The sequence below is a fragment of the Solea senegalensis genome, linkage group LG16 (genome assembly GCF_019176455.1).
Source record: "Solea senegalensis isolate Sse05_10M linkage group LG16, IFAPA_SoseM_1, whole genome shotgun sequence".
In the NCBI taxonomy this organism is placed as follows: Eukaryota; Metazoa; Chordata; class Actinopteri; order Pleuronectiformes; family Soleidae; genus Solea; species Solea senegalensis.
The window spans coordinates 17294353-17318772 of NC_058036.1; the positions used below are offsets into that span (position 1 = coordinate 17294353).

At 41.9% G+C, this 24420-nt stretch overlaps 1 protein-coding gene across 7 annotated transcripts in view; it reads right to left on the reverse strand.

Moving 5' to 3' along the window:
- Positions 1 to 24420, reverse strand: part of eml5 (EMAP like 5) — a 37209-nt gene that overhangs the window by 2414 nt on the left and 10375 nt on the right. The window contains exons 3-38 of one of the 7 annotated variants that reach the window (XM_044047141.1): positions 23161 to 23259; positions 22764 to 22832; positions 19978 to 20163; positions 19303 to 19438; positions 19059 to 19082; positions 18611 to 18812; positions 17910 to 18047; positions 17526 to 17782; positions 17209 to 17421; positions 16942 to 17109; positions 15180 to 15286; positions 14950 to 15068; positions 14629 to 14815; positions 14335 to 14440; positions 13931 to 14024; positions 12221 to 12321; positions 11922 to 12115; positions 11570 to 11681; positions 11266 to 11393; positions 7863 to 8004; positions 7593 to 7745; positions 6592 to 6723; positions 6392 to 6480; positions 5167 to 5343; positions 4848 to 5049; positions 4635 to 4761; positions 3633 to 3647; positions 3000 to 3008; positions 2267 to 2345; positions 1896 to 2025; positions 1662 to 1760; positions 1378 to 1398; positions 966 to 1139; positions 663 to 871; positions 316 to 473; positions 48 to 162 (exon numbers count right to left, since the gene is read on the reverse strand). In XM_044047141.1, coding sequence (XP_043903076.1) covers positions 48 to 162; positions 316 to 473; positions 663 to 871; positions 966 to 1139; positions 1378 to 1398; positions 1662 to 1760; positions 1896 to 2025; positions 2267 to 2345; positions 3000 to 3008; positions 3633 to 3647; positions 4635 to 4761; positions 4848 to 5049; positions 5167 to 5343; positions 6392 to 6480; positions 6592 to 6723; positions 7593 to 7745; positions 7863 to 8004; positions 11266 to 11393; positions 11570 to 11681; positions 11922 to 12115; positions 12221 to 12321; positions 13931 to 14024; positions 14335 to 14440; positions 14629 to 14815; positions 14950 to 15068; positions 15180 to 15286; positions 16942 to 17109; positions 17209 to 17421; positions 17526 to 17782; positions 17910 to 18047; positions 18611 to 18812; positions 19059 to 19082; positions 19303 to 19438; positions 19978 to 20163; positions 22764 to 22832; positions 23161 to 23259 — 4671 coding nt within the window. Of the gene's footprint in view, positions 1 to 47; positions 163 to 315; positions 474 to 662; positions 872 to 965; positions 1140 to 1377; positions 1399 to 1661; positions 1761 to 1895; positions 2026 to 2266; positions 2346 to 2999; positions 3114 to 3632; positions 3648 to 4634; positions 4762 to 4847; positions 5050 to 5166; positions 5344 to 6391; positions 6481 to 6591; positions 6724 to 7592; positions 8005 to 11265; positions 11394 to 11569; positions 11682 to 11921; positions 12116 to 12220; positions 12322 to 13930; positions 14025 to 14334; positions 14441 to 14628; positions 14816 to 14949; positions 15069 to 15179; positions 15287 to 16941; positions 17110 to 17208; positions 17422 to 17525; positions 17783 to 17909; positions 18048 to 18610; positions 18813 to 19058; positions 19083 to 19302; positions 19439 to 19977; positions 20164 to 22763; positions 22833 to 23160; positions 23260 to 24420 lie in introns of those variants that run through there. The other 6 variants (XM_044047142.1, XM_044047138.1, XM_044047140.1 and 3 more) reach the window with 6 other exon arrangements.

Sequence of the window (24420 nt, forward strand, 5' to 3'; positions counted from 1 at the left end):
TGAATGTGGAGAACCACGCCGAGTCCCTGTTCTGATCTGTGACGTACCTTCCCTCTGCAAACAGAGCGCACACAGTCTATGATCTGTCCAGTTTCTAACCGAAAGGCCCTGCAGCGCTTCAGCTCCTGGTCCCAGAGCTTTAGAGCACCGCCCTCCTTCGACCTGCAGAGGAAAACATCTGTTTATCAGGAGATAATTAGATGATAACCATGTACGATAAATGTATTCTGTCCACCACTAAGGCAGTAGGTAGTTAGTAAGACGTGCTTACTGATGTGCACTCATGTGTACCAGCAAAACAGAAGCAACACTTACGGTCTTTCTTTGCCTCCAGTGACAATGAGGCCGTCTCTCAGTGTGGTGTACATGGTGAACACTGGGCCCGTGTGAGCTTTAGCCACTATTCTGACTAGAATGTGTTCCTTCCACACACACACATCCCCACTTATGGTACCTGTAAATGTCAAGTTATTCTGAAAAGAAAACAAATCTGCACTAATCTAGTGGCCTAAGAGAGCAGAGCAAGCAATGCAAAAAACAGTTCACAGCACATTCAAGCAGACATGGATACAAAATGACATACGCAGCGAGAACAATCATTATCTTGTCAGGATCATTTTGTATGTTTTGAAAAAGGTAATAGACACAGGGGTTGGACTTACAGCTCCAAATGCCACAGACAGCATGGTCTGCATGCGGGCATCCTCGATCGAGCTCAGCACGCCCTTCTTGCTGAGCAGAGCTCGACCAGCCAGCGTCCAGAAACGCACGTGTTTGATCCCCACAGACACAAAGTGTGTGTCTGAGTCCGGCCTAAACTCAGCTACAAAAATCCTCTGGGTGTGACCTATCCGACTGGCCACTTTGGCACCTGAGACACAAAGCAGAGTGCAATGACAACACAGTTGTAACACAGGTTTTCTAATCTAATCCCCAATTTTATTTTATTTTCTTCTTTTTTTTACCTTCCTGCCACTTCCAGATGGTGATTGTGTGTTCAGGGTCCAGGCCCACAGACAACAGGAGTTTACCTGTGGCACTGAAGCTGACAGAACACACTCCGCCAGCGTGGAAACAGCGCAGCACTGATAGCGTTTGCTTGGTCATGGCATCCCACACGTGAATAGATGGAGACGTGGCTGAGTGAGAAAGTGAGGGGGGAAATAAATCCCATGACCGTGTCGTGATTTGTCCAGAACTAAAACTGACATTGTTTGTTGACAGTACATACTTAGATTTTCATCGTTTTTTTTTTTTTTATTCTGAAGCAAACACAAATGTACATTTGAGGAGCTGGGTCTTAATTCAGATGACCACTAGATGACACTAAACTTCAATAATGGATTTGAGTTGTGTCCCATTTTACAACCGCCTTACCTGACATGTCACCAGTGTCACCTGAAATGAAAGAAAAGTCTAATTAATTGACAAAATTGTTTGTTCTTTTTTTTTTAAACCTTTGACTTTCCACTTCTGTTTCATTATATAGCCTCTAAACTTTAGTCAGTTCATGACAACTTGTGTCTTGCTTTTTAACAGTTATATATATATATATGTATATATATATACATGTATATATATATATATATATGTATATATATATATATATACATATATATATATATACATATATAATTTGTATCGTTATTTATTCCACATACCTACTTGGCCTGTTGCCACAACATTGGGGAATTTGGGGTGTTGATTGATTGTCAGGCACAAAATGTCGTCACTGTGTTCTACATAGAAACTTTGGCAAGCTGTAAGAAGTGAACACACACACACACACACACATGTACCACACAAAGTGGAATATAGTGCAGGTTATATTTACTTTTTTAATGAAGCTAAGTTATTAATATTAATAAGACCATTAAAGGGGCTTCTGGACTCACAGGTTGTCAAGTTGAGCACGATGCCAATCGAGGCTGTGTGGTAAATGATGTCCGCCCCCTCGTTCAGGTAGTGCACGTTATTGCGGCAGTCGTTGCCACGGTAACCGAAGACCAGATCCAACACAAGGTCCTGCGGGAGAGTCAGAAGCAGGCGACAAGGAAAGTCAGAAAGGTCAACGCTATGACAATGAGGAAGTTTCCCAAGCCAGCTGTCCGTCTGATGTCGACCGTCGTTATTCAATTACGGAATTAACGGAGTGTCCAGAGACGCTGTCTGGAGAGCAAGCAGAGACGATCTCCCTCTGTTCTGTTTCCATGCAATTCATCGTCTGTTTGATGGATGTGTGGTGAGGATGTAAAGTCCTTCTTACCTCAATGGGTCTCTTCTTTTTGCCAACATTGTTGGTCTGCAGCTTCTCTGGCTGTGGCAGTGCTCTGCTGACAGGAGGCCTGAAACAGACAGCTGCGATAAGAACGGCGGCAGAGGAGCTACTTCTACCACAATGCTGATGTTCCCACACACACACGAAAAAGTGAGTTTTATCTGAAAATAATACACATTTAAACATCTTCTGCAACAACCACCATGAACACCCTGACACTCTGTCTTGCATCTGAAGTGTCTGTTTTATTAGTGAAGCAATGAAAGATGATTGAATAAGGCGACTGAGTGTGGTAAAGGTAAATATAAGTGACATTAAAAAGGAAATATCACATTATTATTATTATTATTATTATTATTACTACATTTCCACACGTCTTCAGGACATCGGTCAATACAGTGTTATTAAAGGATTCAAAAACAAAAGTTAAAACACATCAGTACTAAGCAACTGTCTGTCGTAACACCTGAGTGAATAACAACAAGTCAGAAAAGTTTTAGAGTCAGATTACTCATTAAATCCACTACACAGCAGCTTTCTCTGACTATTTTAGAAATAACACAAACAAGTAGTTATACAACGCCTGTGCAGGAGGTTGTTTAGCTCTAACCACAATAATCGTGTCAACACAGTCAGGTTCAAATCTCTAAATAAGACCACAAAGTTATTACAAAAAAAAAAGGAGAGAAATCAAACCATCAACCCACTGAACGTGACTTACCTGGATCCTCTTCATGGCAGCGATAACAGAGAAAAAGCAAGAATTAGAAAAAAAAGGGTTTCCTGCAGCGTTCACTGCTGCCTGCTGGACACACGATACACAACACCTCAGCCACTGAGGACACAAAATACATGAGTCAGCGCCAATGCGTCGCCATGGCAACCAAAGTCTATTACTATGACAACTGCCGGGCAGAGGATGGCATGGACGCGTACATCATTGTTAAAAGAGACTCTCTGGAATTCATCAATATGAGAAAGATACGGACGGTCAACGAGGTTCTTACAAAACAAGACCTTGGAAGGTTTAATCGTCCTTCTGGTTTGAAGAAATCATTTCACATTCTTTAATGAAGCGCTGTCCACACTGACTATTAGGAACATTTGTTTATCTTTTTTTTAATCCATTGAGATATTGCCCTGCTCTCTGTTACAGTTGATATTACATCAATTACATTTTAGCCCAGCTGCTCATGAACAGGACACCAAAACAAACTTCATTTGTGGATGAAGAAATAATGGAAAGGTTTAAAAAGCATCCTGACACGCAGCCAACAGACTCACACATTTTAGCAACTACAAAACGCCTCCAGTCTCTGTGTAAAACACATACACCAACACATCAAGAGCTTACCTGACCACGCCCTGTCTTCATGTGGAATTAAAGAATGAAGCAGGACAGTGACAGACGGACAGCCATTAAAGGAAAGAAAGAAGAAGAAGAACAGAAAAGGCCCAGTTACTTCAAAAAAGGGTCAGGAGACAGGTTGGAGAGCCAAACGCAGGAAAGGAAAAGGTAAACAAACTTTTAGACCACTCCCAGTTTTCCCAGTTGTATATAAAAAGAATATTGAAATCTTACACAATGTCATTTAAAATGTCTGACTCATTCAGCCATTAAACGCACGTGTGTCATTCGATGGAAATGGAAGATTTTGTTCCCAAAAATGTGTCGCAACTTAATTTGATTTGCTTTCACCTTGGATCCAGTTTATTTCTGGCTCCCTGAGCAACTTGCACTGTTTGCCTGCAGTACAGTAATGTCCAATAATGCAGCAGAGGGTGTAGAAACACTGTTCCTTTCTAACACGGCACTTCCATGAGGTCTTGTTCTCAAATGTCTTGTTTTGTCCACAAACCAAAATGATTCACTTTTAATGATTTCTATGTTATCCAGAGCAAAGAAATTAAAAAAATATTCACATTTAAGAAGCTGAAATGATCGGAAATCTCGTTTTAATCATGAAAAAGCTTCAAACAGATGAATCGATTATCAGAATAGTTGTTGATTCATTTAGTAATCGATTAATAATCGATTCATTGTTTCAGCTCTAATTATATTATTATTTTATGTACATTTTACTTGACTGAGATTTCTACGCTGGATGCTTTTACTCCCATTCATCCGGGCCTGGGATCGGCACTAGTAGACTGAATGTGCCCCCCCCAGCCCCGGGGGGGCTGGGTCCAATCTGTAGTTGTGTCATAAATGTCTGCTGAATGAAGGACTGACTGAAATCTGTACTATTTCTACTATGAGTGGCTGAAATTCCTAAGAGCTGTTCTCAACCCTGAGCTTGCACGCACCCAGAGAGCATTTGCAAACAATCGTCTCCAACAGCGTTATTTTAAATACCTTTCATCCACCGAGGGCTCTTTCAGCTGCAGATGAGGTTTCACCCCAGTCATGGGTCGCATGTTGGTGGATAAGGCCTTGATGGTGTAGTTGATCTCGTTCTCTCTCATCACATCGCTGTCATAACCTGATAAAAGGGTTTGCCAGGGGGAAGGTTTCAGATTTTGCCCAAAACAACATAAATAACATGCGGGAAGAAAGTCGACTCCTCACCTCCGTCGTCCTCACTCTCGATGTCCGACTCCTCGCTGTCGCACTGTTTGAATTCCCGCCGGCCCTCGGGCTCGTGGGCCCAGATCATGAGGCATGTGTCACCTCCGCCCACCGTCACCAAGAGGCTGTCGTCATGGGTCCATCGCACGTTGGTGACGTGTGCACTGTGAGCCACGTAGCGTTTGAACTTTGCGTATTTCCCCTGTGGCAGAGGGACAACATTTATATAAGGCGCACGCACATTAACACAACATTTGCAGAAACCTTAAACCTAAATCCTTTCAAATTACAACAATTATAACTTGAAATGTGAACTCACCTTGACAGGATACCTGAAGAGTTTAATGTATCCCAAATCATCTCCTGTTGCCAGCACCTTCCTGTCAGTACTAAGGCAGGCACAGGTCACTTCTGTGACCTCGCTGATCACGGGCCAGATGCCCTCAACGGACGTCCCGAGGACACACGTCCACGTGGTCCAGTCAATCTTCTCCACCTGAGTCAAATAAGAAACGTTTAAATATCAATATTAAATGATCAGCAGCTCAGAAATGCTCGACGAGTGCGTGAAGGAATCTGAGGGCACTCTCGCGGGTGATAACTTAAAAGCCTTTAATATTTAATGACTAATGAATCATACGAAGAGCAGGAATGATAATTGTATTTTGAGTATTGCAAGCTGTCAATGAACGCAGGGAGACCAACACTAGAGTAATCAGCTCTATGCAAGAAAAAGAAGGGTAACAAATGATCTCCCTAAGATGAGCAGTATAATATTTAGTTTAAAAATGTTGCAGTGACAAGTGCGGATGGGTTGAACAATGTGGGGAGAATATTTGATTGCAACTGCGATTCAGTATGTAATATCATTTCATTAAGGCAATTGTACTCGTCTACATTGTATTCCAACGATTAGAACTTAAAGATAAGAGGTCTTTTTAACATGTAAGAGTTACATTTTTTTTAATTTACACAGACAATGGAACAAGCAAAACCAGAAGAATTAAATTGCTGCCTTTGCGATTCGCTAATTGCAGCGTTTCACAGTGTGATTTCGACATGAAAACAACAAACTGTTCAGCAAACCCCAACTGCTGCTTGTTTTAACCTGAATTAAATTGCGATGTCCACCCACCTCTGAGACGCTGAGACGACCGCAATAATAAAACAACAGATGACTGGCGGTTAAATGTTAAATGTGTTGAAAATGAAAACAGGTTCAAGAACAGACCCTTGTCTCAGTCTGCTAAATAAAGATGAAATGTGCACATATCATAATAGAGGACATCACTGTCAGCACTCAGACTTGACTCAGCAGCAACCGCCATCTCTGTGCCTCATTTTCTCAATGCTCTCCCGTACCATTGTGTATTTTTGCAACACTGTCCTACGTCCACAGCCAAAATTAGAAAGACACAGGTGAAAAGTGGGCCGTGTTAATGCCTAGCTGCCCTTCCCGAGCCTCCTCTGTTCCCGTAGGAAAAGTGTGGGCCAACGGCGCCATTACAACGGCTGCTACGCTGTCTTCCCTCCTCCCTGCTCACCTCCGTAGTCGGAATGGTCTGCCTCTTGCCGCGGGGAGCTTCAAAGAAAAACTGCTCTTTAGCACCTGTGTTGACCTGCAGCAGTTTTCCTGTGAGTGAAAGAGAGGACAGGAGCTAATGGTGTCTTTAAGAGAGACATTTGGGCAGTGAAGCATTTTCATTTGCAAAGATTCCCTAAGACAACAGGACTGTTTACTTACCTCTCTTGTCCCAGTCCAGGTGGCTGATATAGTTGAGGCATCCTTTGCAGACTCCGACCCTTTTGCTGCTCATCACGTTGTAAATATCCACAAAAGTGTCTGCTGATGCTACAGCAAGGTACTTCCCAGCACCTGAGCCAACACAAGAGAGACAGGAGTTCACATTAACAGTCTTAACCAGTGGAAAGAACTTAAAGTCTTCTTGGGAATCAGGCTCTCGGCTGGTCGTCGGTTTTGTTACACTTTGATCCAGATTAAAATATTCCAATGACTGCAAGTGGTAGAGTGGGTCTTCTTCAAAATGAACGTATGATAGATGTGTGATAGAAAAAGTGGATGCACTGTATGAGTGTGTAGCATAACAGTTGTGTAAAGCAGCTCTGATTGGTGATCAAGACTAAAACAGCGCAGTACAAATACATTGCCATGATATTTAGTACTGATATTAACAGAATTGTGTTGATCACACAGCAGATGTGCAGATGTTAGAGGTTACCAGACATTTCCAAATATCTTCCATCTTTCCTGTAGTGCCACCATAAATAACAGCATGCTATTTTCAGCACAGGGCTAAATATACAGATTTATATATAATAAACAAAGAAAATATTATTATACAGATATTATAAATGGTTATGTGTATTTTCACCACAGTACCACCAGTTTCCTGCACAATCGGACCTCAGAGATCGTTTCACGGTGTTTGGTTCAGAAACAGGATCTTTTGTGTTGTGTCAAGGTGGACTAGAGTTTAGTTTCTTTCTCTCACTTTGTCATCACCCACTGTTTCTCATCCTATTCTTGCTGTGTTTCTATCTGGCCTTATTACAGAAAGCCATTAATATGGACAAGGCCTGAAGCAATGTCCCTCCTGACTAGAAGGAGTGGGGAGGGGGGATTCCCACACAAACTCAGAGACTTTGAAGGGCACAGAGATTCTTTTACAAGACTTTTTGTTCCTAAAACAAGGTTTAAATGGAGTTTTGTGCCATTGCACTGACCTGGAGAGAATCTGATATCAGTTATGATGTCTTTGCGGTGGTGGAATGACACCAGGTCCTCCAAAGTGTCTGCGTTCACAATAAGGAAGCTGCCATCATTCAGACCCACTGCCAATGCTTTACCATCAGGAGAGAAGCAACAGCATCGACCACCTGTGAAGAGGAAGGTACTTGTTAAAGCCGCGGGACTATAGTGGACATCCGCTCTGACCGATTCCTGAACAAATACAGAAAATCTGCTCACGTATTTGTGTTGAAGTACTGACTCACCTTTTCTGAGCTTGCGTACAGCGAGCATGCAGTGACTGGGTGAGAGGTCCCATATGCGCAGGGTTTTGTCATCACTGACAGTGGCACAGAGTGGGAGATGGGGATGAGTAGCCAGGCCCCACACTTCACCCTCCATGTGACCCTGCAGACCCAGAACAGTACAGATCTTTTATTTGAAGCTGGTCAACTCATTATCTCTGGCACAGATCTCCACAGAACTCCATATATGGTCATCCTGGTGTTTATAGGTCACATTCAGGCTTTAAAAATGGGTCGTTGAGTCAAACGTTATGACTCATTTTATATCACATTTTTAGTAGTGATGTGAAGTAGCAATAATTGTGCAGAAGTCACAAAATGTCTTTTGTTTTTATTTATATAGCACAAAGTGCTTGACAGTCCAAATCAAGCCTAATATTATCAAATATTAAATATTACAAGGCATCTTGCCTGGTAAGGCAAGGAAGAAAGAAGCCCAACAGTTCACACAATGTGAAAACACTGGGCAACAGCGGAGAAAAAAAAAAGAGACAGAGTAACAAGAGGAAATCTATCCAAAGAGAGGGAGTAACAAGGAGAGACAAGAGACAAATAAAAACAAATAGGAGGAAAGGGAGAGGACAAGATAATGAGGGAACATCAACAGACACAAACAACAAAAACAAAACAATACAACAATAAAAAATAGGCAAAAAAGACCAAACCAAATGGGTACTGGTTTTAATGGTTTTATTTTCTTCTTTTTGGTTTAGCTAAACTTAAATGACAAATTTTCTGTGACTTCTTATTCTAAAAATCATTATACTAAAAGAAAAAACTGCCAAGATTGTTATATATAGTATAATAATAATAATAATTATAGTTATCATAATAATAATAATAATAATAATGGCTGCTAATAAAGAATACGGAAGTTGATCATCGGTGCGTTTGTTTACATTACAATATTTGCTAATTTACTTCTAATTTTATTCAGGATTATTTTTGAGTTCTGCCCAGAAATATGAGTAGTAAACAATATATGAATTCATTGACTTGTCTTATTTTTGCAGTAACATTATCTTTTCTATCTTTCTGTAAGCAGCAGTTCAGCTGCGGCCTGACGACTCAGACCAAACACAATCTCCATTTTCTTCTTCACGGGCAACATTATTCTTACATTCAAACTGTGAATGTTTTGATTTTTTGCCCCCAAGGACAGCACCACAGGGAGCCTGTGATGTAACCTACGTGACGGATGAATAAGAACAACCTTTGGCTCTTGTCTCTCATTCATCATGTTGTGCTTGTATAAGTTAAAGCATTGAAAGAGGGAGATCAATTGCATCTGCGCTGTCTGCGTATGATCAGGGCCGCCTGGGAGACACTGCACTTAACTAAATTCTGCGGCTGTAATTCATCACGGTTTATAGCTGTCTCCTTGGCAATTGCGTGGAGCCATAAGTCACGCTACAGGCTACACTGCTACTTTAGGTTTGTTTATTTCTTTTGCTTATTACACAAAATACAGATTCTCTACCTTCCCGAGCACAATAGTGATAATCAACTTACAGCTTCAGATAGAGTAATCCATCACATGCACATTTTGTCACCTTTTTGTGGTGCATTAAAAGGTTCACTTACATAGCATTTTACGTAACAGTTCTGCCCACATTACAAGCCAATGTCAATTTTAGAGTAGATTTTCAAGACAGTCTAGCTGCAGACCTGCACTGTCAGGACCCTTCGTTGCAGACCTGCACTGTGAGGTCTCCTGCACTGTCAGGACCGGAAGTTGATTCGAAGCCTTTCAAAATAAAAGCGACCATACCGGAAGCACGTATTTTTCGTTCCCAATGTTTCTTGGATCTTTATTTTATGTTTACAATGTCAATATGTTTATGTGTATCAATGTGTTTAATGAAAGAGATTTAAAAAAAAAAACCTGTATATCTTTCCATATATATATATATATATATATATATATATATATATATATATAGATATATATAGATATATCTATATATAAAGAAAATACAAAACGTTATGACCACTTCTTGGGTTATTCTACAGATAATCAGTGCAAACTAGATGTACAGCTATTGTTATGATCCCCTATAAACATTATTAGCCTACTCAAAACATGCAATATATTAATTTAATATAATTCACAAAAAGGACAGCTGTTAGTTTAGTCTGCACTACAAATTCATATTGAAACAATACATCTCTGTAAATACACCTTAATGTGTGATGGCATAATGCATCTACACTCCAACCTATTGCTGACTGTTCTTTGCTTCTATACCATTATTTATCATTGAAAATGTAGCCCCCTGCACTGCTGGATCCATTTACATATTGATTTACTTGTTTTTTTTTATATAGGCATATCTTATGTTTGTTTGCAATTATAACACCTCATAATTCATTTAATAATTGCTTAATATTGTTTGTGCTACGTTCTTACCTTGTGCTGTTGAACCACATGGAGGGTGTGAGGGTTGATGATTTTAAATGAACTTAGCTTTGTGTATTCAAAGTGAATTACTGAATACCTAGTTACATGACCCAGATAACCAATATCTTCTAAGCAGTTTTTTTAATGATTTTAATTATTAGTGTTTTAACAACAACAACAACAACTTTTTCCACAATATTTTTCTTTCTACTCTTTGTAATCAGAGTACGCCAAGTACCCTCGTTTGTCCATAATCTCTTCACAGAAGAGCCACATATCTTCAATCTGGTAAAAAAATAAATTTAATAGGCTCAAGAATTAATTCTCTCTCTTCCTCATTCGGATCCATTGTGTCAAACAGCTTTCACATTTCCTGCGCAGTCTCATCAGTTTGGGTGCTGTTCATGTTCAAATCTAAGGCATCTTCACTCTGGCTGCAAACAAGTGTTGATTCGCCTGCACCCATTCCGCTGCAGCGTTCAACTTTCGGCGTAGTGCCGGTAGTTAAGATCGAAATATGCATCTCTGCAGTGAGCACTATCATACGATAACAACGCTAAAAACTACCCAAAAGTCCAAAACCCGATTCTTTCAAATTAATATAACTTTACAGGACAATATATAGTGTGCAACATAACGTTCTAGTGAATAAATACTGTTTCTGTTTCTTCGTATGACGCAAAGTTGTTGTCACTTGACTGTTACCCACCTCTTCGTCTTCACACTTCACATGGGGAACGAAAAATACGTGCTTCAAGTATGCTAGCTTTTATTTTGAATATATGCTTCCGGTATGGTCGCCTTTATTTTGAAAGGCTTCGAATCAACTTCCGGTCCTGACAGTGCAGGAGACCTCACAGTGCAGGTCTTCAACGAAGGGTCCTGACAGTGCAGGTCTGCAGCTAGACCCCTCTCAAATGTTTCGGCTTTTCCAGGACATGCTTGTTATATCTTTATCTTTACCTGGACCAGCAGAGTGATGGGACCACTCTTGTCCACCTCTAAGATCTCGCCGTTCTTGGTCCCCACCAGGATGTGGCCGTGGCCCAAAGATATGGCACGAATGGACGGGTTGTCTTCCAGCAGCAACCCTGCAGAGCCGAGGATATTACAGCATGAAATCAGAGGCCTAAATTACAAGCAGGACATGGGAGGCAGTCTTCATTTTAGCTAAAAGCATTCAGTGTTTAAATGGATTTGCACTGCATGGTTTTATTATATCTATGAAACCATGGAAGTTGACTGGAGCATAGAGGACCTTTCATACCTTTGGATCCTGGAGCCAGGACTGATCTCTTGATGGCATAGGTCTTGAGGCATCTCTCGAATGTGTCATCCCACAGAGCTACGATGCCATCCTTCCCCCCAGTCACGAAACCCTATAGGCACAAAATATCAGCACATTTAAAGCTACAATTATCTCAGCAGAAGGTAACATTTAGAGTACATTTTTACATAAAAACGACTTCAAATGTGGCAAATTGTGATCCATTACAATCAAAAGTAGTAGTAGTAGTATATTAAAATATCATAAACAATGCAACTTCTGTTGTATATTTTATTGTACAGTGTACTTACATTAGTTAAAACATCTTTATATCCATAGAAATGCGATGTACCTTTTCTAGAGCGTGCATACTGAAAACAGGGCCGTCATGAGCCTTGACAGTCTTCATCAGGAACATGTCCCTCCAGATGCAAATGTCCCCAGAGCATGTGCCGGAAAACACCATCTCCTCCGACCAGCCATATACAGCACACATCATAGTTTCCGTCTTCCCCATGTTCCCCTTGCGTCCAATTAGGCCGCCACCTGTAAAGAGAGGCAGGCAGTCCGCACACAGTCAGATGTGACAGAGCTGAGCCAGATTTCCGCTTGTTAGAGTCACTCCTCAGAAGCCACACACACAAGTCTTACCAGCCTTGTGCCAAAACTTCATATGTTTCACCCCAGCTGTGATGAGCTTGTCAGGCAGGTAAGGGTTGATTTTGACAATGAATATCTTGTCCTTGCTTCCCCTGAAGAAAACAAACAGAAAGTTGTCAATTTGGTCACACACACTTGTTGTTTAAGTCTGGGTCTTGAGAGAGCCAACATTTACAGTAACTTAATCATTATTTTTTATCATTAAAGTTTCACATAATATTACATTTAAAGAGGGTGACTAAACACCCTAATGGCCTATTACATCTGTCGTTGTCGTACTCTGTTGAAGTAAGTGTTATTTAAAGTTGGCAACCGATTTTCCTGCTGCCACAAATTAAACCATCTGCAAATAATAAGTGTTAAATGTAAAACACAAGGTTTCCTTTTGAATAGTTTTGGACAAATGTAATCAGTTCAATTGCCGGCTTTTGCAACGCCCCTAAATGCACTAAGGATGTAAGCAACGATTCAAGAGTGAAGCCCAATGAACTAAAATGAGGTGCTGGAGAAACTACATGAAGCCCTATTGATGCATATCTTCCAGTCAAAATGATCACTTTGCAGAAAACTGAAAAACAAAATCTACAATTGCAAACAAAATGGGACGAGTCCAGCACACTAGAACTGTCTCCAGTGGCTGTCGTGTCAATGTGATGTACTCTGCCCAAAAACCTCACCATTGTTGCATTTTGTTCTCCTGCTTTAACCTCAGTCCTAACACTCCCCATTTCCTGGCTCAGGCCTTCATTATCATACCTGCCACCTGTCCTTGTCCTTAGTCTACCACACTCTTCCCACCTCTCTGGCAGAATATAAAGCCATTCTCAGTCAGGCTGTGTTTCCCTGTGCCCGCCTCACTGCACTGCCCCCCCGGGATCCACGAAAGGAGACGAGTGCCGCTGTCCCTGAACTACAGTCAGAGGCTGAAGCCCCACAGCGTAATGCTACAAAATAGCCAAAGGGGGAATTATATTTTGGGATATAGATGTTTTCCAGTGTTTTTGGTTCATCTTAGTTTAAAATTTGAGGTCTACATCTTACTTGCATGTAATGTAATGTACACAGCCTGTGTGTGAGCCTTCAATATGATCACATCATGTGGCATTGAAATGTCATTCTTGTCCTTAGGATCAAAGTTTGACTTTATATCAGTGTATTTTAAGCTATAATCTTTCATCATAATATACTTGCTCTTTATATCTAACTAGTTCCAGGGCAAATCAGACACGTGCACCATTTTTGCTTTTGCCTCTTGCATTTACTTGTATCAGTGTTTATTTAATCACAGATTTTGTTTGTATCCTCCTTTGCAATTTGAAAACAGCTTTAAAGATGCATATAGTTAAAGGGCTTTCTTCTAAAAAAACAATAATCCCATGTAGTAAGAAGCTGTAACTCACATAATAATACATTTAAAGTGGTTCTTATTAATTATGTATGTCCAGAGGAGGCCTTATCCATTCAGACTCTGGCAGGGTTAAGTGTAGCAGCGGAGCAGTCATGTAATCTTAAAGCTGATTCACCACCTTTCCTCTCCTTCATTAATCACACAGTCAGCCTCAGCACAGCTTCAATTTCACCCTCATCTGTAACTGTCCATATTTAAGCATAAAGTGTCAAAACAACCTTTAACGGGAAGGTTTGTCATAGTTTCCCAAATGTGTGGGGACGGCAGCTGCTGCGTATTACGGTGGCACTAACCGCATGGCAGACAGCTTCTCCCCCTTCCTCCAGTCCCACAGCACGATGGTGTGGTTTTCATCCAGACCCACCGAGACCAGCCGCTTGCCGTCCGCTGTGAAGAGAGAAAGAAAGAGAGAGAGAGAGAGAGAGAACCATTCAGTAGAGCACAGACAGATCCAGCTCCTGCTTTGGTTTGGTGGAGTTTGGCTGTTAGCGACATGAAAGCAGCCGAGAGGGTTTGATCTACAGGCAGGTGATTCACTGACTCTGACATCAGATCACTTTGTTGCGTCTGCCCGGCGCCAATTAAGGCGGGCGAGACGAGCAGCTCCACCTTGACACTGTCAGACTGCTGCAACTAAAACGCAGCAAAAAAAGGCGATTTTGAACGTTGACTCGAAAAGTGAACTGTTGAATGTTACCAGAGAAGTCCAGAGTGCACACTCCGAGCTGGTGGAAACCCTTCAACACAGACATGGGTTTCAGTGTTTCTGTGTCCCAGATGTGGATGGAGGAATCTCTGCCGACCTGGACAAACAAAAACATTAAATATCTTTATTACTCTATTAGTGCTGTGATCGATCTATCTATCTGTCTGTCTGTCTATCTATCTATCTATCTATCTATCTATCTATCTATCGATCTACGAATGCTCTCTCAGCTCTCAGGAGCCATAAAAAAACACCTTATTTTCTGTTAGCTGCAGTGGCATCTACCTGGCCTGTTGCTACATAGTCCTTGAGGGGGTGGATAGCCAGACAGAGTATGTCATCATCATGGCCCATGTAGAAGCGCTGGGTATTCTGCTGTCTGTTGTACACAACCCCGACAGCAGCTGCATGGTAGACTATCTCTCCAGTCTGGGTGTAGAACAGGTTGCTCCTGCAATCGTAGCCTCTGTAGCTGCAAAGATTTAAAAACAAAACAAAAAAACAAAAACATAATGATTAAGAGGAGAAGATATTAGGAGCTTATTTGTAAATTTGTGTGTGTTGTTCAGTGTCAGCCTTGTAACTGGAAATTTTCTTTCTGCCCACCCATGGATGAAATGCAGCTTCACACCACTCCCTGGTGTTTTCTCCCTCTTCTTCATGACTGCTGCTCGATGCTTCTCTTTGCACTGCTCTTTGAGCTGAGGTAGATCTTCTTTATAAACCTGAGGGAATAAAGAAGTCATTTTTTTATTAAACTCTATGATTTGTATTGTGGCGTGCTTTAAAGATGCAGGTGGGGGCGGGAAGGTGTCCCTGTTATTATTGACACAAACCTGTCGTCGATACGTGAGTTGTGTCTCCTGCTCGATTTCTGAGTCCATCTCAGGTACGTCTGACTGATCTGAGTCTGACTCTTCACTGTTTGAGTCCGCCAAGGTCTCTGCAAACAGAACGAGATCACTCTAAGGCATCCCTGTCATATTCTCTATGATTATTTGAAGTTTTAATCCACATTTTTGTGCCTTTTGAATCACGAAAATATCCCACAGCATTCTGTTTCTTTAGAAGTGAGGGACAATCAGGTTGTAACACCATGACATCTCCGATTTATCAGGCAGTCTCACTTGACAGTGACATTGCTCAAGACGAATGCATAAAAATGCTGATGCAGCACAGTAAAGCCATGCCAAGACGAGGCAATAAGCAGAACTGGCAGCTAAGAGCGGCCACTCTGAAGATCCATTAGGGAAATTAAAAGGAGAGGCAGTTAGTATGTGCTTTAATTTCAGAAAGCACAGCTGCACTCTGCCTCTGGAAAAAATATGGCTTGGGAATGACAATGCAATTATGCTTTCCGAGCTTCATTCACTTTATTGGATTCATCTTAATTAATGTGATGGCCACGCCTTTGTAGGGCTCCATAGAAATGATAGTTAATAGAACAAAGTAAGGGAAGAGAGAGGGAACAATCTAGTACATTGCTCTCTGGTGGTTTAGCACATCAAGTTCATGAGGCCAGCAGGAACAGTTTGAGTGCCCCCATTAAGTAAGAGTGAGCAACATTCATAAAACCAGTTATAGGATACTATGAAATGTTCTGTGACACATTATTTCTTCTAACACGTTGACTTTACTACACTTACTATGCACAGAAACGATTTCAAACAATAGCTTAACATAAATTAAGTACAAACATTACACTACATAACACTTCAGGCAAGTTATTTTCCCATTACTGCACAGAAATGTGAGAAACTCTAACTTGTAGTTCTCTTGTCAATAATCTTTACTTGTCTATTTGTGTTTTTAGTGTATTTTAGGCATGTATTTTTTTTGTTAAAAATCACCTCTTTGCTCAAAAACTAATACATTTTTCCTGCACCCTCCGTTCTGCATTATGAAAGTAGAGAAGATTGAGTAGGTATCAGAACTTCCAACAGGATGCACCACTTAGCTTAATGTGATAATGTTTTATTGGCAAGAGCCACCAATTTGTGTGGTTGCCTAAAGTCAGTCAGCAGCTCTCGAACACATCAGCAGCCGAGGATCTTTGAACTGAACTAGCTGAGCTGAGCTGAGCTGAGCTGAGATGAGACTAGATGAGACCACCAGTTAGAGCCAAGTATGTTATGTAACACTTAAAGGGACAACAGACAACCTTAGTGTCCATAGTGGTTCCCGTTTGGTCACTGTTGTAAAGAGGCAGTAGGAGAAATGCTAATCTTTATCTGATTTACTGTTTTTCCACAGAAGCCTTATCCTGGTTGCCAAGAGAAAAACATAATTAAAGCAACACAGATCAATAAAAGGCAGATGGTGGTTTTTTTAAATCACCATTCCACTGTACAATTAGTTGAGGTGAAACATATTCAAGGACACCTGTTATGGTTTAAAGGAAACCTGGAAATGTGGAAAGGATAACTAGCCTATTTGAAGATTTACGTCTAGCCACACCTATGAAACATTTCTGAAACCACAATATTCCATTCCATTCCAAGTGACTGATTAGAAGTTAAATGAAATACGACAGTGAATCCACACATCGCAGGAAACAATCATATAAACAAAGTCTGAGCGAATGTATAAAACTCTCACCTTGCGGAGCAATATGCAGAGCTTCTTTGGACTTTCTTTCAGGGACAAACTTCCACTGAAACACGGAGTGGTCCGCTCCACCTATTGTTATCACCCACTGGTAGTCATGTGACCATCTCACGTTGGTTATGTGGGCTGAATGACCTAAATACTTTTTAAATTTTGCACCTAAACCCAAGAGAAAACCTCTGTCAGTCACACAGCATATAAGTAATAAGAGGACATATTCTTTGTATTTATTTAAATGCTTAATACTGTCTTCTTTACCTTTTTTTACACATGGATACCGTAAAAGTTTGACGAGTCCATAGTCATCGGCTGTTACTAAGACTTGATTGTTGAAGTTGGCATCCACAGAGTTGATGTCATTGATATCCGAGTACTTGGGCCATATTCCATTAACCTCTGGGCCCAGCACACATGTCCATGTAGCCCACTGTACCAGTTTCAGCTCTTCCCTGTTCGTCACCTCCTTCCCACCTCAACAGAGGAAAGACATGCTTTATTTTACAATGCAACAAAAAAGAACCACTCTCTTTGACCCAATACTTCTTTAATGTTAGTCCATTAAACCTTGTGCTTACTTGGCATCCTGAAGAAAAGCCTCCGGCCACTGCCATTGTTGGTCTGCAGGTATTTGCTGTCTGTGGACCAGTCCATGTGTGTAATGAAGCTGTTGGAGCCAATGCACTCGCCCACTTTCTTGTACCGCTGCACCACACCATAGATGTCCACTGAGTTATCATTGGAGCCAACTGCCAAATGGGCCCCATCAGGGGAATACTTCAGCTCATGGATGGCCTCCTTCCTGTCCTTGATGTGGACCACCTCGGTCATATCTCTGAAGGGAAGCAGAAAGGTACAGCTTGAATGAGGAGCTAAAATGGACATGATACTGTGTAATAGTAGAGTCTTTCATTTCAGTGGGGATTTTAATGCGAATTAAAACTTCAGGATTGTGAACCCACCTGACCCTTAGAACAGTGAATGAGCCATCCTTCATTCCCAGCGCCAGGTGAATGCCGTCGGTGCTCACAGCAGCACAGCGGATAGGCTCCTCCATATTACAGCGCGCTATCAATGCATGATCTATAAGGCTCCATATCCTTTTAACACAGAGGAGGAAGTGCGCGAAGCAGTGATGAGACGACAGAGGTTCAAATAGCCAGAGCAGAGATGTAACAAAATAAGTAAATAAGTGAGTAAATTTGGTGACATGGTCCAGTTTGTAATAAATAAGATATACATATATATATTTACTATAAGTAAGGGTTTTGCTTTACAGCAATCTAACTGGAAGTGTGTTTTGTTCTCTAGCAGAAGCTTACAATGCTAACAAAGAATACCTGATCTGCTGCATAACCCATAAAGCATTAACTTTTGGGTTACTTTGTTCACATCTTTTGTGTAAAGCTAAGGACAATGCAGTTCTCTGACAGGCTTGAGAGTAGAGGGGTGAGTATTTTATTTGTTGAACTCTCCAGTCCAACCATTCACTAATTCTTTGGTCCCTTGTTGGTTATTTAACCTTTGTTTGGGCCCCCCCCCCTCTCTATTTTTTTTAGAATAACTACACAAGGATAATATGAAAGATTATTTTCCAAATGTTGTTTCGTCTAATTCAGATACTCATTGGTTCTGAACACGTCTGGGTGCATCTACGCTTCACCTGACTGAGCGGTCATCGCTTCCCGTCATAGCCAAAGGTTTGGTCGGGTGCACGGCCAGTGCCCACAGCTCTCCCTCACAGTGACCCTGCATGATGAGGAAGGGCTTGTTGCGGTCGTGGACCACAACCTCAAAGATCTCGCTATCCTGCGTACCCACGAGGATGTGATCTCCTCGCCAGCACACACTCCGCACAGAGAGCCCTATTAAAAAGGAAATAAGTTCACGGGACATGTTGTTGAGCCAATCTGCAACTGACGATGGGTAACACAGCAAGAATAAGATGGAGGAAGCCTGTGATGTAAACATATGTGAATAATGGCTCTGTATACACAGCCGCAACAAAGCTCAGACTTAATAACAACAACACAAACAGAAGAACAATGTGACGACTGAAACAAACAGACTGAAACGTGGATGTTAACTCTGCCCTCAGTGACTTTACCCACCTCGGCTATTTTCACCTCTAGCTACTGATAGGTCCGAGATTACAAACATGGGAGATGGAAATAGAAAGAAAGTAAGAGTTAGAAAGAAAACAGAAATGAAGCACAAAGAAGCATATTCTTCTAATATGGTTTACTTTGGGGTGGATTTTTGCAATTCTCATCGTGCCTCAGGAGACCATGGTTTGGACGGCAACTTTTCTTTACTTAGATTGTTTTTAAAAAAAAACAGGCAGTTTGACCTCACCTTTATATCCTTGATCTGTTTCCCTGAGATCAATGACAGTAATCGGTTTGAAGTTGAGATCCCACAGCCTGACACAGCCATCTCGGCCCCCGGTGGCGAAGCCCTCCTCACAGGCATTCATGCTGAAAATCCCCGACTGGAGGAAATGACAAGCTGTCAGTGAAGATCTGCACAATAAATGAGCAGCAGCAGAAGCAGCCCCAGCTACAGAGTGCGCACAGTGCTCCTGCTTGGCCAAGCATTTGTTCAACAAGGCTTTCACAATTACATACATACTCCTGTGGCCTCAGGATAAAACAGAACAAGGTAATGGGGAGTCATATATTTTATCATGATTGGAGCGCTTTACAGTTGCTTTACAATTAAAGTATACACAGGGAGGTACTTTGCTGAAGCCCCAGTGAGGTATTTTGGCAAAAAAAAAAAAATCATGTATTGTATTATCCCTTCCCCCATCCACCCATCCTTTCAACCCAGCTGTTGATCCCATAGATATCATTTAATCCTGTTGAGCAAAAGGCTGATCCTTTCCTACTGAGCAGAATCAAACAAAGCCAACATGCACGGCTTCAACCCTGGTTAAGTTCACTAGATATTTTTACTGTGGTTCTAACAGAAACAGTGAAGCAGCCTGAACCACAAAGCCACAAAAAAGAAAATACTATTCAAACTCACCCCGTGAGCTCCTTGCACGGTCCTCATCAGATTGATCCCTTTCCACACATAGATGTCACCATTCAAGGCACCCGAATATGTGACCTCGTCCTTGGCACATGCAAGGCAGAGGATGGTTTGGAGATCGCCCGTTTTGCCAAAGACACCGCGCTTTGGAGTGAGAGCATTACCGCATAAGCTCCAAAACTGTGAACACAAACAGAAAGAGTGAAACAATGTGGTGGCTAATAATCCCCAATGTAATCCTGTTCTGACAGAGCAAATGGACAATTATGCAGTATTTGGAAACAAGAGAGTGAAAATCATCAAGTTACTTATGATATGATGCACACACACACACACACACACACACACACACACACACACACACACACACAGACCTTGAAAGAAAGTCAAATTGAAATCCCCCCACCCCACTTGTGATTGTGTGCATGTGACACTGGGAACTCTTGCTGGAGGTCAGCGCTGTAACCACCTGATCAGCATGCACAGACACAGACACAGACACACATTCACATACGAGCAGGTTTATTATTTATGAACAAGGTCATTGGGATGCACAGGCATGGCCTATGTCTGAGCGCTAAATCCATCAGGTGGAGAAGGAGAGGGCGAAAGAGAGGCGCTCTGTCTGCATGGAGATGAGATCACAGGGAGAAAGCTCACGGAGGGCGTCTCGAATGCTGAGACGGTTCGGCCATTGACACATGAAACCAAGGCACACTAATCACAGGCAAGTAGCAGGAAAATGACGGGGAGACGGAGAGCCCTTTTTCTGCTCTACCTGGAGGATTTGCCTTGACAGCTGACATTTGACTCACTGCAAAAGCATGTTTAAAGGCTATATCTTACACTATGCCAACTCTGCCCAGAGGAGAGAGAAAATGTAGGTGGTGGCGTGCTGTTTGTTGTCACTGATCGGCACACAAAAACACACACACACTCACAGAACATACAAATGAGCTCCTTGACAGCAGCTTGTCACACCCTCACAAACACCTAATCTCCTGACTGATAGGGCTGATGTGCGCTAACAGGGGGGGGGATCGATTATCAGACACCACCATCGCAGCCTCAGATATGGCTTTGCCATCCAACATCGAAGATGTGCACAGGCTCCAGCAGAGCAGCTCTTTCGTGTTCCTGGGCTCATAACGGAGCTCCTCAGTAAGTATTTGCATTTGTGTGAGCTTTGGGGATGAAGGTTATGAAGTCACAATCGTAGGTGTGTGAGTAATCTGAGCTAAACTGTACATGCAGACCATAGAATGTATGTATATAAAAAAGGAAAGAGTCTTAGGATGGAAGCAATCAGGGGGCGACTGTCCTGGTCACAAAAGGGCCCTGATTGCATGGGAGCCTACGGGAAAATAAGCCAACTTCTCACTTGATTCATTATATCAGTAAACATTTTCCTGAGGAGTTTATTCGTTCATTTTCTACTGCTTTATCCTCCACTTGAGGGTCTGTCAGCTGGAGTCAATCTTATCTGACAGAGGGCAATCAATTTATCTACTCCATTAATCCAATCCCCAATCTACAAGTCTTTGGACTGTATCAGGAACTCAGAGTACGCGGGGGGAACCCACACACATGGGGAGAATATGCAAACACCATGGCTTTATTTTAAGGTTCCACAGGCCAAACATGTTGGTAAAACTGGTGTTAAACTGGCCAGAGAGCAGATGAATGGTTCGTCAGTGTGTTGTATGTGTATCTGTGTGATGATGTCTAAATGGTCTCCAACAAGTCCAAATGCAAACATCTGTACTGAAGAGGCGTGTTAGGAGTAAGACACTGCCAGCAGTCCTGATCACAGAAGTTACATTTCCCTTGTCCTGCTGGTGGTTGGATTACTGGAGTTAAATCTCCTGGATTGTGCTATAATCGCTCAGCGAGCGCAGGGCAAAGGAGCAGATGTCACATGGTCTGCAGGGTGATGGCTGGGGAATTATGTGGGACAATTGCTGGATTGCCTTGGCATCAGTAAGCCAGATAGGAGAAATGAGAGGAGGAGGAGGAGAAAGAATGGTGGATTTCAGAGGGGATCTGGGGGTCAGGTTAAACGGCCAGAGGGGGGTTTCTGTGCCACCGCAGTGGGGGAAAAGCTACAAGTGGAGATAGGTCAATCTAGATTGAGATGAGGGAGTCATCAGTGAGATGTTACACCAGTGGGAAATACGTTCAGTTAGCTAAGCCTAAATACTGCATCAAACCCATTTAAGTGTGCTGCTATGTTTAGCCTCACTGGGCCTGTGGGCACATTTTCCATCCGAGTGTGATTCGCTCTTTTACCAATGTTTTGAAAATAAGCCTCCTCTGTGGCTTTGGGACTCCTTGTCTTTTTTTCCTAATGGCCATGCCACTCAAGGAACATGGCTACATATCCTGAGGAAAGACGAAGACGCCATTGAGTGAACTCACTGATGATTGATGAACGCCGCTCTTCTGTGAAAAATAAGTGATAGCTATAGGCCCCATGAAAAGAAAAAAAGCAACCACAGCTGCGGTTTGCACAATGAAGGGGTTTTGAAAGCTGAATGAAGATCGCGGAGTCATGGTCCACCATGAAAAGAACACATTTCCTCTCTGTAGTGTTGATTACTACAAATTTGAGAGAAGAGACTGTGATTCACTGCCTCTAATACTTCTGTTAAGTGGCTAATGAGCATGGATTCTGGAATAAAGTGAATTTGCATACATCTATTAAGGCTTTGATGGGGGTCATGATTATAAAGCAATGAAGGCAGGGAAGAGAGTGTAAAATGACCGAGAAGCAGCTGTACCTTGATATGTTTGACACCACAGCTTACAAGCTTGCTTGGCTGGTACAAATCCCACGATATGTCAAATATCTGTGGGAAAAAGACATACAATGCATTTAACACTGGCTTGTATTTATGCCAACAGTACAACATCACACTATGTTTAAAAAAAAAAAAGGAGAAAATATGAGTGAGAGTGTGTGGGCAGAGTTAGAACACAGCTGCATGTATTTAATCTTTTTAAGATTTCTTTTCATTAGCCGTGCATCCTCTCAGAAGGGCTCTGAAAAGCTCACAATAAATCAGGCCTATCTTGTTTATGTCCCCTCTGGGCAGATGGTCCATCCAACATTTACAGCTAATTGAGGCAGTCGATATGGTACTTGTGATGGGGACAGCAGAGCAAGAAAGCATTTACCCTGTCTGTGTGACCGGGGGCAGCTGCCAGAACCTTCCCTCTCCTCCAGTCCCAAACACAGATTGTATTTTTAGAGTCCAAGCCCACGGACACCAAGCACTGGAAAGACAGCAAATAGGAAAAGTCCCACATCACAGATTGAAGAGACTCTGCTCTGTTGCACTAATCACTGCAAAACAAACATAGCTAGCTCCACTGTAGCATGCCATACCAGTGGTGAAAGGGCGAATGGTGAATACAGAGCAGAACAGTTGTCCAGCCTCTGGCACTTCCAGTGAGCAAATTTAAGTGCTTTTGCTGGAGGAGCTTCCTATAGCTGACTGAGTGATTGAGTAGGCAGCAGCAGCAGCAGCAGCAGTAGTGGAGCAGAAGAGAATAGAAGAGAGTAACTCGTATGGAGGTTCTTCTCTACTCTGCACCGTTACATGTTAGAAGATGCCCTCTTTGAGCTACCGCTGAATCAATATTTGGCTATGGACAGACATTTCTGCTGAGGCATTTAGAAACAGTTTTAACTGGCATTGAAGAAGTCTTTATTTAGATTTAATGAAAAGTGGAAAAAAAAGAAGCCCCATGTGATGAAATCCAGTGAAACTGTATGAATGATTGACTGAAAAGCTCATCCGTATATATTTTTAGCGCTGCTATGGTGTGGCTTAAGGGAAGTCAGGCTGCCAGTTCATCCACCACTAGTTAAATGTTAAAAAAAATACACTGATGGTTGATATGTTAGTTTTGTACTACCTGGTACAGAGAATAAAACTGTCCTTTTTTGCCTGGATTATGTTTTCCAGTGAACGTGAAGTATTCACATGCTCTCTCAGCTCTCTGGTCTTAAAAATGTGTGATTTGAAAAAGAGCCATGCACCCGACCTATAAAGTGGTGCTTCGTATATAAAAGTTAGTGGCAAAGTAGTGGATTAAAAAAAATCAAAATTAGTTTTTGTCTTTTATTCCTTTAAACTGTTATTGCACAGTCAAAACATACAATAATATTCAATAACTGCCAGGTATTGAAAGTTTAAGTTATCTTTTAGACAATTCTACAGCCATAAAATAATTAAATAAATCTAGGCGGCCTGCTTATAATTATAGTGATAAGAGGGTTAATAGATGAATGGGGTAAAGGCCACAGAGATTCCTCCGGATTGTCCTTGGTTCAGCTCTGACTTATTCTGATGTAGGAAGGGCAGAGATGGGACAAAACAGGGCCAGTGAATGGGGACGCGTTGGAGCCTCCACTGGTTTTAAACACTGTCA